This window comes from Emys orbicularis, chromosome 2 (genome assembly GCF_028017835.1).
Source record: "Emys orbicularis isolate rEmyOrb1 chromosome 2, rEmyOrb1.hap1, whole genome shotgun sequence".
NCBI classification, from domain to species: domain Eukaryota; kingdom Metazoa; phylum Chordata; order Testudines; family Emydidae; genus Emys; species Emys orbicularis.
In genome coordinates, this window is record NC_088684.1 from 79,459,652 (window position 1) to 79,479,497 (window position 19,846).

Below are 19,846 nucleotides of genomic sequence, written 5' to 3' on the forward strand. Positions count from 1 at the left end.
TACTTATTTGAGAATAGATTATGCCTTTCTTTCATAGATTCCAAGACCAGAAGGGACCACTGTGATCATTTAATGTGACCTGCTGTATAACACAGGCCATAGAACTTTCCCTAAAATAATTCCTAGAGCATATTTTTTGGGAAAACATCCAATCTTGATTTTAAAAGTGTCAGTGATGGAGACTCCAGTACAACCTTTGGTAAATTGTTTCAATGGTTACTTACCCTCACTTTCAAAAATATATGCTTTATTTCCAGTCTGAATTTGTCTAGCTTCAGCTTCCAGACATTGGCTCGTGTTATACCTTTCTCTGCTAGATTGATGAGCCCATTATTAAATATTTGTTCCCCGTGTAGGTACTTATAGACTGCACTCAAGTCACCCCTTAATTTTCTCTTTGTTAAATGAAATAGATTGAGTTCTTTGAGTTTAACACTATACCACATGTTTTCAAATCCTTTAATCATTCTCATGGCTCTTCTCTGAACCCTCTCCAATTTATCAACACCCTTCTTGAATTGTGGACACCAGAACTGGACACAGTATTCCAGCAGCATTCACACCTGTGCCAAATATGGAGATAAAATAATGTCTCTACTCCAACTTGAGATTCCCCTCTTTATACATCCCAGGATCACAGTAGCCCTTTTGCCAAAGCATCACACTGTGAGCTCATGGATTATCAGTTGATTATCCACCCTGACTCCCAAATCTTTTTCAGAGTCTCTGCTTTCCAGAATACAGTAACTCCTCACTTAACGTTGTAGTTATGTTCCTGAAAAATGTGACTTTAAGTGAAATGATGTTAAGCGAATCCAATTTCCCCATAAGAATTAATGTAAATGAGGGGGTTAGGTTCCAGGGAAATTTTTTTCACCAGACAAAAGACTATATCTATATCTATATCTATATACACACACACACACACACACACACACACACACACACACACACACACACACACACACAGTATAAGTTTTAAACAAACAATTTAATACTGGTACACAGTGATGATGATTGTGAAGCTTGGTTGAGGTGGAGGAGTCAGAGGGTGGGATATTTCCCTTACTGCTAAATGATGAACTAGCACAAGAGCCGGCAAACAGGGCTGCTAACAGGGGAGTTTGAGTGGGAGTTTACAGGGGGAGTTGGAAGGGGAGGTAGGAGGGCCCGGTGTCCCGTGTGCTCTGTTTCACCAGGTGCAGTGGGCAGAGACTACAGCAGCCATGAGCCAAGCAGCGGGGGACACAATGCAGATGATTGCATGTGGCAGCTGCGGTATGTACATGGTCCTTGAGGGGGTGCCTGAACAGAGGTATGTCTGCATGAAGTGCCGCCTAATAGAGCTGCTAGAAGAAAAGATCCGAGGTTTGGAGATGCAGGTAGATACCCTGGTAGAGTTTAGAAGGGGGTTCGAGCAGCTAATGGAGCAAAGGCAAGGAGTGGCTGAAGGGGGATGCTCAGGGGTACAGGTGGAAGTAGGGGCTAATGCCTGTGAGGGGGGAATGCCGAGGGGAGAACAAGGGCAGTGGAAGCATGTGACCGTGAGAAGCAGGCCAAGGAAAAGGAGGGCCAGTGAAGGAGAAATAGAGCTCAGGAACAGGTTTGGGTGTTTGGATAACGAGGAAGGGGTGCAGCAGGTGGTAACTGAAGGTGGGAGGGTGAGGAAGAAGAGAAGAGCGGCTAGTCCCATAGAAAGAGAGGAGGAGTTGATGGAGATAGCACCAAATCTGGGCCCCGGGAGAACACAGGATGGCATGAGGGGGATTATAAGGGAAAATAGGAACGGACAGGGGTTGCGACTAGAGGGAACAGGGGATAGATTAGTAGATCGCACTGTCACCAGGCAAAGGCAGGTTTATGTGATTGGGGACTCCTTACTGAGGAGGTTAGACAGGCCTGTGACCAGGGCGGACCCAGAGAACAGAAGGGTGTGCTGTCTACCGGGCGCTAAGATACGGGATGTGGACCTGCGGTTGAAAAGGATTCTAAAAGGAGCAGGTAAGAATCCCTTGATCATCCTTCACGTAGGAACGAATGACACGGCTAGGTTCTCGCTAGAGAGAATCAAGGGAGATTATGCCAGGCTGGGGAGGACGCTTAAGGAAATCGAGGCTCAGATAATCTTCAGTGGGATTCTGCCTGTTCCTAGAGAAGGGCAGCAAAGGGCTGACAGGATTGTGATGATAAATAGTTGGCTAAGGGAATGGTGCTATAAGGAGGGCTTTGGCCACTGGGAGGCTTTCGGGGACAGACAACTGTTCTCACGGGATGGACTTCACCTAAGTAGGGAAGGAAATAGACTTCTGGGTGGGAGGCTGGCTCATCTCATCAAAAGAGCTTTAAACTAGGAATTTGGGGGAGACGGTTGGGAGAAGTCCAGTTAATCTCCACGCCAGATTACCACATTGAGAAGGAGGGTGACGAGATAAGAACGGATATAGCCGGGGGGAAGAGATTGGACATAAGGAGGAGGGGGGGGATGGATACTAGACTAATAGGTCATACTGGCGGTACGGTGTCCGTACCAAATTGGATAACTAATGTGAGAGAGGCTAAACGGCATAAATTAAGATGTTTATACACCAATGCGAGAAGCCTAGGTAACAAAATGGAGGAATTGGAGCTCCTGGTCCGAGAAATGAAACCGGATATCGTAGGAATAACCGAAATGTGGTGGAACGATAGTCATGACTGGAGTACAGGTATGGAGGGGTATGTGCTGTTTAGGAACGACCGGAACAAAGGTAAAGGTGGGGGAGTAGCATTGTATGTCAATAATGAGGTAAACTGTAAAGAAATAATAAGTGATGGAAGGGATAAGACGGAGTCTGTCTGGGCAATACTCACATTGGGTAAAAAAACTACTAGAGCCTCCCCTGGGATAGTGCTTGGGGTGTGCTATAGACCGCCGGGATCTACCCTGGATATGGACAGAGAACTATTTAATGTTTTTAGGGAAGTAAATACTAATAGGAACTGTGTAATCATGGGAGACTTTAACTTCCCGGATATAGATTGGGGAAGAAATGCTAGTAACAATAATAGGGCTCAGATTTTCCTAGACGTGCTAGCTGATGAATTCCTTCATCAAGTAGTTGCTGAACCGACGAGGGGGGATGCCATTTTAGATTTGGTTTTGGTGAGTAGTGAGGACCTCATTGAGGAAATGGTTGTAGGGGACAACCTTGGCTCGAGTGATCATGAGCTAATTCGGTTTAAACTAAATGGAAGGATTAACAGAATTAAATCGGAGACTAGGGTTTACGATTTCAAAAGGGCTAACTTTAGTAAATTAAAGTGACTGGTTAGGGGAGTGGATTGGACTAACATATTTATAGATCTAAAGGCGGAAGGCGCCTGGGATTATTTCAAGTTGAAGTTGCAGGAGCTGTCTGAGGCCTGTATCCCGAGAAAGGGAAAACGGTTCATAGGCAGGAGATTTAGACCGAGCTGGATGAGCGAGCGTCTCAGAGGGGTGATTAAGAAAAAACAGAAAGCGTACAAAGAGTGGAAGAAGGGAGGGATCAGCAAAGAAACCTACCTTACTGAGGTCAGAGCATGTAGAGATGGAGTGAGAAAGGCCAAAAGCCATGTAGAGTTGGACCTTGCGAGGGGAATTAAAACCAATAGTAAGAGGTTTTATAGCCATATAAATAGGAAGAAAACAAAGAAAGAAGAAGTGGGACCGCTGAAGACTGTAGATGGAGTGGAGATTAAGGATAATCTAGGCATGGCACAATATCTAAACGAATATTTTGCATCGGTCTTTAATGAGGCTAATGAAGGGCTTATGAATAGAGGCAGCATGACAGAGGGGAATAAAGGAGGGGGGGTTGACATTACCATATCCGAGGTAGAAGCCAAGCTCGAACAGCTTAACGGGACTAAATCGGGCGGACCGGATGATCTTCATCCGAGAATATTAAAGGAACTGGCGCGAGAAATTGCAAGCCCATTAGCGATAATTTTTAATGAATCTGTAAACTCGGGGGTGGTACCGTTGGACTGGAGAATAGCTAATGTAGTTCCTATTTTCAAGAAGGGGAAAAAAAGTGACCCGGGTAACTACAGGCCTGTTAGTTTAACATCTGTAATATGCAAGGTCTTGGAAAAAATTTTGAAGGAGAAAGTAGTTAAGGACTTTGAGGTCAATGGCAATTGGGACAAATTACAACATGGTTTTACGAAAGGCAGATCGTGCCAAACCAACCTGATCTCCTTCTTTGAGAAAGTAACAGATTTTTTAGATAAAGGAAATGCGGTGGATCTAATATACCTCGATTTCAGTAAAGCATTTGATACGGTACCGCATGAGGAATTATTGGTTAAATTGGAAAGGATGGGGATCGATATGAAAATCCAGAAGTGGATAAAGAACTGGTTAAAGGGGAGACTGCAGCGGGTTGTACTGAAAGGTGAACTGTCAGGTTGGAGGGAGGTGACCAGTGGAGTTCCTCAAGGTTCGGTTTTGGGTCCGATTTTATTTAATCTATTTATTACTGACCTCGGAACCGAATGTAGGAGTGGGCTGATAAAGTTTGCGGATGACACAAAGTTGGGAGGTATTGCCAATTCGGAGAAGGATCGGGATATCCTGCAGGGAGACTTGGATGACCTTGTAAACTGGAGTAATAGTAATAGGATGAAATTTAATAGTGACAAGTGTAAGGTGATGCATTTAGGGATGACTAACAAGAATTTTAGTTATAAGCTGGGGACGCACCGGTTAGAAGTAACGGAGGAGGAGAAGGACCTCGGAGTACTGGTTGATCACAGGATGACTATGAGTCGGCAATGTGACGTGGCTGTGAAAAAAGCTAATGCGATCTTGGGATGCATTAGGCGAGGTATTTCTAGTAGGGATAAGGAGGTGCTGCTTCCGTTATACAAGGCACTGGTGAGACCTCATTTGGAGTACTGTGTGCAGTTCTGGTCTCCCATGTTTAAAAAGGATGAACTCAAACTGGAACGGGTACAGAGAAGGGCCACTAGGATGATCCGAGGAATGGAAAACCTGTCGTATGAAAGGAGACTCGAGGAGCTCGGTTTGTTTACCCTAACCAAAAGAAGGCTGAGGGGGGACATGATTGCTCTCTTTAAATATATCAGAGGGATTAATACCAGGGAGGGAGAGGAATTATTTCAGCTCAGTACTAATGTGGACACGAGAACAAATGGATATAAACTGGCCGTCGTGAAGTTTAGGCTTGAAATTAGACGACCGTTTCTAACCGTCAGAGGGGTGAAGTTCTGGAACAGCCTTCCAAGGGAAACAGTGGGGGCGAAAGACCTCTCTGGCTTTAAGATTAAGCTTGATAAGTTTATGGAGGGGATGGTTTGATGGGATAATGTGATTTTAGTCAATAGGTCAATAACTTGCCATCGCTGGTAACTAGTATCAATGGTCAATGCGGGTCTGGCTGGAGAATTTTGCCCGCATGCTCGGGGTTCAGCTGATCGCCATATTTGGGGTCGGGAAGGAATTTTCCTCCAGGGTAGATTGGCAGAGGCCCTGGAGGTTTTTCGCCTTCCTCCGCAGCATGGGGCAGGGGTCGCTGGCTGGAGGATTCTCTGCGACTTGAAGTCTTTAAATCATGATTTGGGGACTTCAACAGCTGAGTCAAGGGAGAGAATTATTCCAGGAGGGGGGGGGGGGTCAGCTTTTGTGGATCATCAGACTAGATGATCATAATGGTCCCTTCTGACCTTAAAGTCTATGAGTCTATGAGTCTAATTGGCTGAGCCCTCTCGGGTTAACTCTCTCACTCTGCAAGGCATCAGGAATGGTGGGAGATATGCGCATTTCCCTTAAGTACACTGCCTTGTTAATTAGATCAGCTTGCTGAGACCGCAGCTGCTGCAAGCTCCCTCCATCCTGAGCCCTGCTCTATGGAAGATGGGGTAAGCGGGGTGCAGGAGCAGGGGGGAGGGGGACACCCTGACATTAGCCCCCCTCTTCCTTCCCTCCCCCCAGCACAGCAAGCAGGAGTCTCGGGGAGCAGCTCCAAGGCAGAGGGCAGGAGCAGCACATGGCAGTGGGGGGAGGGACATAGCTGAACTGCAGGCAGCTGCTTCACAGGGAACTTAGGGGAGCTGGGAGCTGATTGATAGGGGGCTGCCGGTCCACCCTGGTTCCAAGCCCCCAGCAGCTAGCTGCAACGGGCTGCTCTTCCTGCAAGCAGTAGACAAAGCAGGCGGCTGCCAAACAACGTTAGAAGGGAGCATTACACAACTTTAAATGAGCATGTTCCCTAATTGATCAGCAACATAACAACAAAACAATGTTAACCGGGACGACTTTAAGTGAGGAGTTACTGTATAGTCTCTCATCCTGTAAGTATGGCCTACAGTCTTTGTTCTTAGATGTAAACATTTACATTTAGCCATATTTAAATATGGATTGTTTGTTTTAGGCACAGCTCTCAGCAAAGGGTGGTAAGTAAGGTAAACTGAGGCACTGTGCCTCACACACCTCTCAGAGACTCAGTACTCTCCCTCCTTCCCCCTTGACCAGGTGGAATAGTAATTTGCTGTAGCCCTATACGAATGGCAAATTGACACTCCCCACATCAGTTCAATTGTGCTGGGTAGTACTTCAGGGCAGCAGGGCTATGTGAAGCAAGTGCTCCATCCATTCCCTGTTCGCTCCCCATCACTCAGCAATATGTATGTGTGCAGGATTTATTTATCCCTGTGTGGTGAAATATAAGGTCCAGATAGTTCACTGAAGAATTTCAGGAAATGGCGGTTCTTACTCACCTTTGCATGGTGTGTAGCCCAAGTCTCAGTCTAACGTTCAGTTATTAGATAAATAATAATACTTTATATTTACTATACTATATAACATCTTCTGTCCTGTGAGCACAAAGCGATTTACAAACATTAATAACTAACGCCTCACAACAACCCGTGAAATAGGTAAGCATTATTCTCACCATTTTTCATAAACAACTCTAGACTTAGTCTTGACACAGGATTTTGTTCAAGATGTGACTGTAATTGACCTGTGAAGTAATAATGACCACACAATAACCAAATTCAATATCTTCATGGGAAGCAATCAAGTAAAAAGGCACAGGGTTTTTTTGACCATGAAAATAACTAAAGCATTGGAACAACTAAGCAAGAGTTGTGGTGGATTCTCCATCACTTTAAATCAAGCTTGGACATCTTTCTTAAAATATGCTCTAGCTAAACCACAAGTTATTGGGCTTAATACAGGAATTGCTGAGTGCAATTTGATGGCCTGTGTTCTTCAGGAGGTCAGACTAGATGATTATAATGATCCCTTCTGGGCTTAAAAATCTATCAAAAATTTCAACGTGACACTTTAGAAATGGGATTTTTTTTTTTTTTAGCACATGGGCCCTAATTAGAAAGAACCTTAAAATAAGTGTTAAGGAATTAAAATCCCTAGCATCATTTCAGAAGCTATTCAAGCATATCTCACTACAGTTCACACTCCTAAACAAAAGGCAAACAAGAAGCAAATACAGAGTCAAGTTTTTCAAAAATCAGACCCTAAAATTAAGCACCTAAATCCATAGTAAGGTTCCTAAATGATCTTAACATGTGGAGGGGCCACACAGGTGTGTGTGTGTGTGTGGGAGGGGGGGCGAAGGGATGGGGATCAGGTGTCTTACTCCCAGTTACATCCCTGCCTAGGTACATAGGCCAATACGTTGTTATCCCTAAGGGTGTCGCCCAGTTTTAAACAGGAAGTCTATGGCACAGCCAGGATGAAACCCACATCCTCAAGCTCCCAAATGTCTTATTTAACCACAGGAATATTCCGCCGCACTAAATAAGGTTTTAAAGATTTAATGAAATGCAGATTGCTGACCTGCTCATGTAAATACATACAGCATTTAGGGCTATTTTAAACTTGCATTATTTGCACAACACAACAAAAAAGTCTCCAAAATGTCATTTCAAAGAACAAAGCCATTTTGAAGTCCTACAAATATAAAAAAGCAGTCAACACCAGGAAAAGATCTTTTTTAATCATCAAACAGATTTTTCTGAAAGTATGGAGACTATTGCTGCGATGGATTTTCCACAGTGTATCAAATTTTAACCTGGAGTGAATTTTTACAGCCAAATTGCAAGGCTTTGAAGAGGAGCACCACTATAATTAACCTTAGTTGTCAATAAAAGCAATTCCTGTGAATCATGAATCCACATCTTACAACATTTCTGAATGCTCTAAACTTCTAGCACCACTGGACCAGACCCTTGAAACCGCTTCTGGTCTCTTTTTTTTAAATCTGCAATTTTGGGAACACAGTTTATGATCTAGAACTCATGTAATTGTGTTTCTTTCTTTGAAATATAGGAGGACATAAACAGCATATAAATCATTTCATAATGCTGGGCAGCTTTGTACTCTTCATCTCCCAGTTTCCTCTATAGAAAATACAATTATCACCATTTCAAAAGAAGGCATCATAGGGCACAGGTCACTTGCTGGTTTTAACTAGAGTAAATGGTGGATTCTCTGCAACTTGAAGTCTATACATCAAGATTTGAAGGACTTCAATAACTCAGCCAGAGACTATGGGCCTATTGCAGGACTGGGTGAGTGAGGTTCTGTGGCCTGCGATGTGCAGGAGGTTGGATTAGATGATCCTTTTGGCCTTAGTCTATGAGTTTATAAAGTATCTAGAGAGTAGAACTACTATTTGTATTGATAGTGGTCTTTGGACCTGAAGGTCTGTGAATGATTCTAACACTTCATGTCTGAGAAATATGAAAGTACAAATTTATTTTCAGTATTGCATCCAAAAGGACTAATGCGTCCGTCCCACCTCCCATTTTGCCCCTCTGTGCTCCACTCAAGCTACCTCCTTCTCTACACACTCTGGGCACTTGCCGGGGAAGCAGTGAAAGCACACTGCCACCGGGGAAAGAGAAGTCCAATAGATGCTATAGGCATCTTTCCTGGCCAGTTTCTATAGCATGATTCTTTACTTCCCAGAAAGTTTGTTTTGTTAATATTCTTTATATTATTTAAAGTATAACCCTTGGAAGCAAGGTTAGGTCCCTGTGCTGTACTGCCTGTCCATAACCTAGCAAGGAGCTACCACTACCATGTTTTTCCACTTAGACTGTGATAACCTCAATAACTAGAGTTGTGTGTGCTCACAGAGCAAAGAGGTGAGGGACTGGAGAATCTATTAATTAGTTTTCCCATGGGATTTTAATGTGGGTTTTCTGAAACCCTGTGAGTTTTTCTAGGTTGAACTAAGTTATGTCCATTATCCTTGTGCTACTTCAAAAAAAAAAAAATTAAATGTAAACAGTGAATTGGTTATAGCATGAAGCTTTTTAGCATTAGGTTACCAGTTCAAATGTAGACCGGAAGTTACCAGGATGAATTAAAATCAACAATTTAATTCAAATTGTTCTTTTACATTTAAATCAATTTTTAATGTAAATTACATACATTTTTATTTTTAAAAATAAAGCTACTTAAAGTTAAATTTGAAATTGACTATCTATATTAAGACCTAAACTTACTATAATTTATTAAAATAATTTAAATTAAATAAAAATATTAAGCAGTACCTGCTTGCGGCCAAAGTTTTAAAGGAAGTCCAACCACTGAACTGGAGGAAGTCACTGGCTAAGCACCTGAAACCAGAGTTTGTTGTTGAAGGCCCAGATCCTCCAAGTTATTTAGGTGCCTAATTCCCATTGACTTCACTTTGAAGATCTGGGGTAAGGTACCTAATCAGCTTTTGATAGCAGTAGCTTCTTCTGCAGGTACAGAGAGAGAATATTTTCTTCATTCCAGTGACCAACTCATTCAAAGCTGAGAAACCAACTAAGAACTGAAAAAGGAGAAACGCTTGTTTTCCTCTTCCATTCTATGAATAAAAATCATGAGTAAAAAAAAATCATCTAATAAATAAGAAATGAGTCATTCACCATTTGCTAACATAATAAAAACAATAAAAACTAAGAATCTGAATAAATGTGTAGTAAGCTATATAATTACTTAAATGTGTCTAAATATAATGTATCCTCCTGGTTAGCTAAGGGAAATATCAAATTTAGTACAAAGGCTGGATTTATTTGCAAATCAACATTTTAATGGTTATCAGCAAATGAGAATCAACTTTCCTTTAGGAAATAACTAAAAAGCACAGATGCAAAACAAGATTAAAATCAATAATTTAAATCAAGGTTTCCTGCTTGGTTATTTAAATCATTATTAAAATCAGTGATTTAAATCACTTTGATTTAAATCAATCCACCCTGGAAGTTACTGCCATCCAAACGCGACGCATAACTATTGATGGGGGTGGGGGGGGCACAATTTAAAGGTTCTGGTGATATGCAGCAGGGTTCAGGGCAGGCACACAAGAGACAAAGGAGTTTTGATTTATAGAGCTGCTTCCCACTCCCCCCCGCGCACCTCCCACACCCACTTCAAGATGGCACCACCTTGCTCCACTCCCTCATAGCTCCTTCCCCACTTACTTCTCCCATCGCTTCCCCGTTGGGCACGGCATGTGCTGGAGCGGGCTCGGACACTGTACTGCCGAGCATTGGTAACTGTGGGCAAGGAAGGGATAGGACTCAGCGGGCTTCCCTGCGCCCACTCTGGCAGAGCTTTGCTACCAGCCCAGTCTCTCTTCCCTGCTCCAGGCACCTCCTAATGGGGCTTAGTGGGATGCTAGGTGCCAGTGCCTTTCCCAGGCATGTCCCTCTCACCCACGTTCAGCCCGATTCCCACCTTAACAGAAATCGGGGGAGGAGGGGGACGTGACCCTGCATCCTCCCCCTTCCACCATCCACACATCACCTCTGCCACCATCTGCTGGCTGTTGGGTGACCTACATGAAAAGGTTTGGTGGTCTTAGTTCGGTTCCCAGTGCCCATTTCACAGAAACTCTGGTGACAAATGGTTAGCACCTTTGTTGCAGATTTAACATAGACTGAACTAACTTTTCAATGATACAGGTGCCTCCTGAGATCAAAGTTGAGCTCGATTGCACTGGCAGAGTGATGTAGGAAAGCTTGCTCCACCACTGCATGTTCGGTGGATAGAGGACAAGAGTCATCAGTGGTGGTGATCCTGGCACCTTTCATAAGCATGACATTCACCTTAAAATAGCTAGATTAAAATGTGCTCTTGAGCAGGTGGGTTTGGAAAAACATGAACTGCATTGCTGTAGGAGCATCTCCAGCAGTGGGAAAATGCCATGGGCCAGATACTTATCTTAGTTGCAATGGTGTCAATGAGGGAAGAATCCGATCCTTTGCCAGCAGCTTGTTGAAGGCTGAAGGACTGAATAGAAAGGTTTTGTGAAAGCAATTTTTATTTCATAGTATGACTTTTTCTGTTAAGTAATTTAATGGCAGCAACAGCACCATGAAAAGTGTCAGCCAGACCCTGCATGTGGTAACCTTCCAGACACACTGCTATTATTTTCCAAACATTTTGGAAATGGATGTGCTGAGAGATATGAAGGGCCAGGGCTGATTAGATGCTGGGTAATTATTATTTTATTATCTTATTGGACATTCTGTTTATTTTACATATATAGAGATCGTTTATATTGTATGCTTTGCATTTTGTAAAACATCTAAAGCTTTAGATAAATGAAAATAATTCTCAATAAATAAAATAATTATGCAAATATTAATAATCATGTCTACTTGCATAGAAAATACAAATACAAATCTATTACCCATAAAAAGTCACACTTTATCCTCACTATATTATTTAACAAATGAAATATAGATAAGACAGAAATATCCTTAGACCAAGGAAGCCTGGGGAAAAGATAAAAATTGATATTGCTACCTGAATCCAACACCATGTTCGCTCAAGTGCAAACTCGGTAAACTCATTCTTCTATCCCTATCCCATGTTCCAAACAGCAGCAGTGCAGCTCAGGGTTACTTTCAATGAGTCATGGGCTGAATTTCTAATAATCCTCATTATTGGCCTTTGCAATTTCTATTATTTATAGTTCTTAAAGAAATTAATCCCAGCTGTTTGTGACAACATATAACGTTAGGGGCCCATGGACCACAGCCTTTTAAAAAGTCACAAAGTTGTTTTGCAAAACATTGGGGCTGATTCTCCTTTCTGCTAAGACCCCTTAATACTACTCTGGTGACATAACGAGCTCCAATATATAATCCACTAGGATTTTACATCAAGACAGCTGATTAAGAGATACATTATGGGCCAATTACAGGAATGGGTGGGTGAGTTTCTGTGGCCTGTGATGTGCAGAAGGTCAGACTAGATGATCACGGTGGTCCCTTCTGGCCTGAAAATCTACACGTCTGTGAACTCATGCCTGATATCTCACTGTAAACATACTTTTTTGGTAGTAAAGATATACTTGTAGACTAAGGCTATGTCTACACTACAGCCTATGTCGGCAAAACTTATGTCGCTGGGGGGGGGGGGGTTGTTGACATGAATTACACCAACATAAGTGTTCATGTGCACAGCGCTAACATCAGCGGGAGAGCTTCTCCCGCCAACATAGCTTATGCCGCTCACGGAGGTGGTTTTTTAATGCCAACAGGAGGGCTCTCTCCAATTGGCATTGTCTTCACCGGACCCAGTGGCACAGCTGTGCGGTACAGCTGCGACGCTGCAGCCCTGAATGTATAGATATACCCTAAGAAGGCTCCCCCCGTGGCAAGGAACTGCTTAGCACAACAGTAAGCCTCTACATCCCAGCTTTTGTAATAGGGTGTGGGGCTGGGACAAGGTGTGGCATGAAAGGAGAGGGAGAAAAAGGAGTATGGCTTCCCATGGCCCATATAGGCAGCTTTCAGAGTAGCAGCCGTGTTAGTCTGTATCCGCAAAAAGAATAGGAGTACTTGTGGCACCTTAGAGACTAACAAATTTATTTGAGCATAAGCTTTCGTGGGCTATACCACACTTAATTGGATGCATATAGGCAGGGTTTAAGGTGAGGAGAGTACAGCGGAGAGGGCTTCTTTCTCTCTCTGGGCTGGGTAAAGAGCTGCATCATAACTCAGAAATGATTGGTATTTTGAAGGCTGAAGCTAATGAAATCAACATTGCACTAGTTTGTAGATTCTCCCCTCCCCATCACTAACTAAATATAAAGATACATACAAGCCTTCCTCTCAACATCGCTGCATGGCAGTTTGCATTATTATTTCCAAATCAACCAGCAAAACAAAGATTTTTTTTCTTGAAAGTTCAACTGTAAAATGAGATGCTTTAAAATAAGGAACGCACCATTTTGTATCTGCTGCTTGTGAGAGAGTCTAGGGGTCTAACACCTATAAATCCTCCCCTTCCTATGTCCCAGGATGGGAGCTCTGATGCATGGACACAAAACAACTTTGCTCAGTGACCTGTGGGTGAGGGGGAATCCTTGCCAGCGCAGCAAATGACCCAGCACTGATACTTGCTGCTGTAACTGTTCACTCAGCAACCCTCCTCGTTTCCGTTATGCCTGCTGACCTTTTTTGGACCCACAGGCTGGAGCTCAACCCCACCTAGGGTGATCAGACGTGCGGATCAGGGGTCAGCAACGTGTCCGTGGTAAAAATGTTGAGGTCCGTGGTAATTTTTCAAAAAATTAAATGACTAAATGACATAACCCCCCCCCCCCCAGTCCGTCACTAAGTACAGTAATTTTGTCAAGTGTCCCTTGCACCACGTGGTGTTGCCGACGCCTGGTCCTGATATTCGGGGCTTTGTCTGCTATAGGTGCCTATACACCCCCCCCCCCCATTTTTCACCCTTGCTATCGGGTCACCCTGGCTCCAGCCTTTGGAAACATTTGCAGATAAATTAGGCCGCTAATTTACAAACAAACGGAACTCGCTAACCAAGTAACAAACAGTGACCGCAACTTCCTAAGGGGCTGTTCAAAGCACGGCTTGGCGATGGCGGGAGAGGTGTCAAGCCAAAGCCGCCAAGCGCCGACCCCCCCTCCCCAGCAGGTGGCTCGGCGCGATCGCCTTGCATCAGACAATGGACACGCTCGGCGCTTCCTACCGGCGCCTGGAGTTTGTTTGTTTCTTTTGCACGTTCGTTTCCCTGGCGAGGCGGGAGAGGGGGGCGATTTCTCACCCCCCCCCTCCCGCAGCCCTTTCCTCACTCTGTGTTTTTTCCTAATTACAGACCAAGTTCCGGGCTAATTGTTATTATTTGTTTGTTGTCTGGTCGCGGTATCCTCAGGGTGTCGGGGAATTTTCCCCTCCCCCGGCTTAGAAGAGCTCAACCTACATTTGCAAACAATTCACAGACACCCCCAGTGACTCCCCTCTGGCTGCAGAAAACCCTCTTCTCTTGGGCGGGAGCTGCTGCCCACCCTGTGGGCGGATGATGCCTGGCGGGGCAGGGCTGAGCTGCTGCGGGTAGTTGGGTTCCCATTGGCCGTGCGGCCGGCAGGGAGAGCCAGGGAGGAGAAGCTGCCAGGCGCAGGGAAGGCGTATACACACACACACGCGCACGCCGGGAGAGAGGCAGCGGCTGCTCCGCCTGGCATTGTTATCATTGTGCGAGCGGAGGGGTTTGTGTGCGGAGCTGCTCGGGGGAGGGGAGGAGTGAGAAAGTGACGGGGAGAGAGACTCGGGAGCGGAGCATGCAGCAGAGCGGGAGCAGCGGCGGGGCTGCCGGTGCACAGTGGGCTGCCCACTGCGAGGGGACCTGCCTGCCCTGAACTCAGCCGAGGAGGACGCTCTCTAGGAGCAGGGAAGGCAGCAAAGGAGCCGCTGAGGAGCCAGACCCGGCAGCGGCACTACTCGTCCCCCTGCCTTTTGTTTGCCCATCCTCCTCCTCCTCCTCCACCAGCCCATCCCCTTCTCTCCCTGCACCAAGGACGGGGGGAAGCAGAGGAGCAGCCGTTTGACCCGGTGCCGAGTTTAACCCATCCTCCGTCGCCTCCCCGCTGCACCCTGCACAGGAGCCAGCTAGAGCAGCCCCCGCAGTAGCGCCACGGGCTCGGCGCCAGCCCAAGGGGGGGCAGACAGCGCCCGCAGCCGCCCCTGCTCCGCCGATCCCCGCACTTGCTCGGCATCCCGAGACCGCTGGTGGCCGCCGCTCCCTCCCGCCACCCACCCCGCCTCCATGTGCCGGATAGCGGGAGCGCCGCAGCGGAGCCTGCTGCCGCCGCTGCTGCTGCTGCTGGCGGCCCTGCAGCAGGTAAAGGCGAAGAGGGGTCGGGGTTGTGGCTTTGTTCCCCTGCTCGCGGCGATGCCGGAGAAGGGGAGCGGGGACGAGGGGGACACGGAGGGTGTCTCTGCGCTGCCCCGCAGGCTGGGTCTGTCTCCTCTGCCCCGGCAGGGGGCTGCAGGGAGCAGGTGGCTGCTTTGAACGGCTGGGGCCGAGGCGAGCCGAGGGGCAAAAAAAAAAAAAAAAAAAAAAAAGGGTTGGGGAGATGCGAGCCGGTGCCCGAGCCTCGGGCTGGTAGGGCGGAGCTGGTGCCAGTGCCCCATCCCCGTGATACCCCCGCCTCGGGCAGGGACGGCGGAGGAGCTGGTGCCCCATGAGGAAGGGATGGGAGCTGGTGGCTAGTACTTCCGAGAGCGAGAGCAGGTGCCTTGCTGCTTGGGAGAGGGGGTCCGCTCTGCCTGGGACCTGGGGGGAGGGAGAGCAATAGCGGGGGGTCCCATTGTGCTTGGTGGTAGGGCTGGGGGCAATTGCGGGGTCCCCTGGGGTTGGGATGACTCGGGGGGGGGAAGGCAATAGCGGGGTTCCCCTGGGGTTGGTAGGGCTGGGGAGGGAGGACAATAGCGGGGTTCCCCTGGGGTTGGTAGGGCTGGGGAGGGAGGACAATAGCGAGGGTCCCGTGGGGTTGGTAGGGCTGGGGAGGGAGGGCAATAGCGGGGCCTCCCCTGGGGTTGGGAGGGCTGGGGGGAAGGGCAATAGCGGGGGTCTCATTGTGCTTGGGCTGGGCTAGGAGCTGGTTCGCCTTTTGCTTGGTGGACCGGCTAGTAGGGAGGCAGGGGACGGACTTCGGGTTGGGACCCCAGCCCGTTTCGGGGCGCCACCCCCGAGGTGCTATCGGTAGGGGGCACTGCGCCCCGCAGCCCGTCTGCTGGAGCTCCGGCTTTGGGGAGGGGTCTCCGGGGATCGCCCCCTGGGCTCCGCTAAGGAGGAGCAGGCAGAGCCGCCGCCGCCTCCCCCAGCCATGTGCCCGCTAATCCTTTCCCGGGAAGAATTTAATCAGCCGCCTCCTCCGCCTGGCAGCCTCGCCTGCCCCCGCTACTACTAACGGGGAATTTCCATTGGGACAGCTCCTCAGTCTGAATGTGTATTACATCCCTGCCCCCTCTCCCGGGAGGGGACCCTAGTGCCTGGGAGGCCGGGGAGTGTCTGGCGTCTGGCAGGGTGTCCCTGGGGTAGGGGTCCGTTCAGTGTGAGGGGGAGTGGCTCTGGAGCAAGGGTTGAGCTGAGTAGCCTTAGGGTGGGCTGGTGCCCCTGGGATTGGGGTCTGTGCAGCCTGTGTTTGTGTGTGTGTGTGTGTGGGGGGGGGGGGCAAGTTTAGATGTCCCTAGAGTGGGTGAGTGTCTTTGGGATGGGACTCCTCTGTGTGTGTATGTGTATGTTGAGTTGGAGGAGGGGGAAATATCCTTTGGAGGTCGAGGGAGGAGTTCGTACCTGGGATAGGGTGATCAGTGGGTGACTAGGTCCCTAAATTCTGGGATGGGTATCCCCACTGTATGTCCTCCTCGATAAGGGGTTTGGGTGCTGCTGGCTAGGGGTAGGATGTTGTGTTTCTGGTGGTTGGGTGCGCATCAGAGTTAGAAATGGGGGTTCTTGGGGTGGGGTGGGGTTACTTGTCCTTTCTAGGGTAGGAGATTGAGAGTGCTCCTAGGTGGGGTGTGTGGGATGAATGTCATTATCTGGGTTGTTGGCATTGCTATGAGTTGAGTGTGAAGCTGGGTGCAAGGGGCAGAGAGGGCAGTAAATCTGAGGGACAGATGGCACAGATCATCCCCCTTAATGGTATTTATGGTTGGGGCATTTCTGGCTCTCTGGGGGAGGGGAGCGCAGTGTGTGGGTACGAGGAGAAGGAGGTATCACTAGCAGGACAGTGTGTGTATGCTGAGTGGAACAGGCTGGTAGCTGTGGCTGGCCTCCCCCTGGTCCTGCAGGGGCTGGTGGCTGGGTAGAAGGAGGCGGAGGCGGTAGCAGCAGCAGCAGAGTCACTGTCCATGGTGCAGAGCCTGGATTACATCGTCTCTCCCTTGCTTCGTGACACTGAAGTGAACTAAAATCCCTCCTTGTTTTTCAGATAGCTCCCCTCTCACTTCCCCCCTCCTCTGTTTCCAGTCACTTTTTTCTGCCTCCTCCCCCACATTCTCTACCCCTTTACCATGGTTTGATGGCTGCACCCTGCATAGGAGGTGCTGAAACATTGATTCTAAACAGCTGGGGGATTTTCTCTCTAGCTTAAGAGGATGTTAGTTTCTCTCGTGACAGAAAAGTGTCTGACTGGGCGCCAAGGTTCCTTCCATATGAAACTGCTGCCCTTCTCAGAAACTTGTTTTGATATGTCACTAAAAAGGTTGGTTTTGTTATCTGAGTTTGTGTGTAGTGGGGGAGTATGGATGGCGGTTGTTTCTGTGTTATTAACTTGGCAGAGCCTACCTGCAGCTTCTTTATGGGTGTTTTTGTGTGGCCTTTCTTGTAAGTGCCTTTCTGCTTCTGTTTATACACCATATCACTTAGTAAATCTTTAAATCATGAATTCTGCAGTAGGCTATTATTCCACCATCTTTTCACGCAGGACTGATTTTTAAATTAAAACACAAACTATGAATTAAGGACAGGAACTAGCCTAATTGCTTTTGTGTATCACTCAGCATCAGTTACGGTGGGGAAATCCAATTTCCCCCTTGTTTGGGTATCTACTAATTCAGGTTAGGGCTGTTTTTAATAGGGTATAACAAAGTTGGAACTTAGGTATGAAATCAGTTTTATAACCCCATATCTGGAAACCAGTCTTTTATTTTAACAGATTTTTTTCTTATGTACTGCTAAGAAAAAACTTACAATTCACAGATGCATTATAACTTCTTTCAATATTGACTGCTTTTGGTAAATAGAAGTTAATTAGTGAGAGATTGTTCTAAAATGTCCAAGCTTCCTATTTGCTGTTAATTTGTTTATTTCATCATTTCAAATCTTTGTTGTATTGAAGACACATTCCCACAAGTTATTGATGACTTCATCATTTGTTAGTGGTGTAGTGAAACAGTCACAATTGAGTTATTTGAAAGATCATTAGAACTGGAAAAATATCAGGAGTTAGACCTTTGTAACTTCAGTTTATGTTTGAGAAAGGTGGGATTTAAGAGCAGATACTAAACTCAGTTTTTCAGCAACATATGCAGAACATTTGAGATTAGAAACTGGCCCTTAGTCTCTGGTGATGAACTATTTTAACATGATTCTGTAGCTGCTATGCAAAAGCTTAACATCAAAGCGGGGGGTGGGGTGGGAAGGGAAGGGAAGAGAAGGCAAAAGGAGAGATTTGTTTTACTATAAGAAATCGTGGGGTGGTTGTGGTAAATAACGAAGAGGACAGGTCATTGATACAGAGCAATCTGGATGGCTTGGTAAACTGGGCACAAACAGATAATTTGTGTTTTAATATGGCTAAATGTAGATATATACATCTAGGAAAAAGGAATGTAGGACATACTTACACAATGGGGAACTCTATTCTGGGAAGCAGAGACGCTGGAAAATTTTTTTGCGGGGGTTTGGTAGATAATCAGCTGAACAAGATTTCTTAGTATGATGCTGTGACCAAAAGAGCTAATGTGATCCTTGCATGCATAAACAGGGGAATCTCGAGTAGGAGTAGAGAAATTATTTTACCTCTATATTTGGCACAGGTGTGATCACTGCTGGAATACTCTGTCCAGTTCTGGTGTCCACAATTCAAGAAGGATGTTGATAAATTGGAGTGGGTTCAGAGAAGAGCCATGAGAATTATTAAAGGATTAGAAAGCATGCCTTATAGTGATAGACTCAAAGTGCTCAATCTATTTGGCTTAACAAAGAGAAGGTTAAGGGGTGACTTGATTATTGTCTATAAGGACCTACATGGGAAACAAATATTTAAAAATGGGCTCTTCTGTCTATCAGATAACATGTTTTAGGGGTTGGAAGTTGAAGCTAGACAAATTAAGACTGGAAATAAGGCGTACATTTTTAACAGTGAGAGAAATTAACCATTGTCAAGGGTTGTGGTGAAGTCTCCATTGGTGACTGTTTTTAAATTAAGATTGGCTGTTATTCTAAAAGATATGCTCTATTATTTTGGGGAAGTTCTATGGCTAATACAAGAGGGCAGATTAGATGGTCACTTCTGGCCTTCAAATCTATGAAAACATCAACTGCTACCATTGGTGCTTAAACTGGGGATAAGGACAAAATTGAAATAGAAACAGGAAAGCTGGACGTAGAATTGAAGAAATAAAGTGAGTGAGTGGTGCTGTTGACAGAAATGTGTCTACCCTTCAAACATTTGTTGGGAAGGGGAATAGCAATTAAGTACTCAGAAGGGGGACAGTAATTTTTAATCTATGAAAGATGATTGGATGGTGCTCAGACTATGGTGATGGACATGTTAGAAAAAATAGATAAGTAATAATGTGCTATGGAGCCTTTTACTCCTAAGTTGCTGGTTTGAACTTAACTTAGAATGACAGAATGAAAGTTAATACTGTTTGAAGACTGTACTGGTTTTATTACATTTCGGTAGTAAATTTATCCATGTGGCAAAACCACCACCCTAAGTGACATCCCTGCTAGCAGCGTCAGCGAGAACCAAATGATTGAATTCCTGTGTGGATTGAACTACCCTCTTAC

General features: G+C 46.0%; 1 protein-coding gene across 1 annotated transcript in view; it reads left to right on the forward strand.

Annotated features, from left to right (window-relative positions):
• Window positions 1–2,611: 2,611 nt before the first annotated feature.
• The window catches only part of CDH2 (cadherin 2), a 199,117-nt gene continuing 181,882 nt past the window's right edge, over window positions 2,612–19,846 (forward strand). The window contains exon 1 of the mRNA XM_065398312.1: window positions 2,612–2,747. Coding sequence (XP_065254384.1) covers window positions 2,612–2,747 — 136 coding nt within the window. The remainder of the gene's footprint in view (window positions 2,748–19,846) is intronic.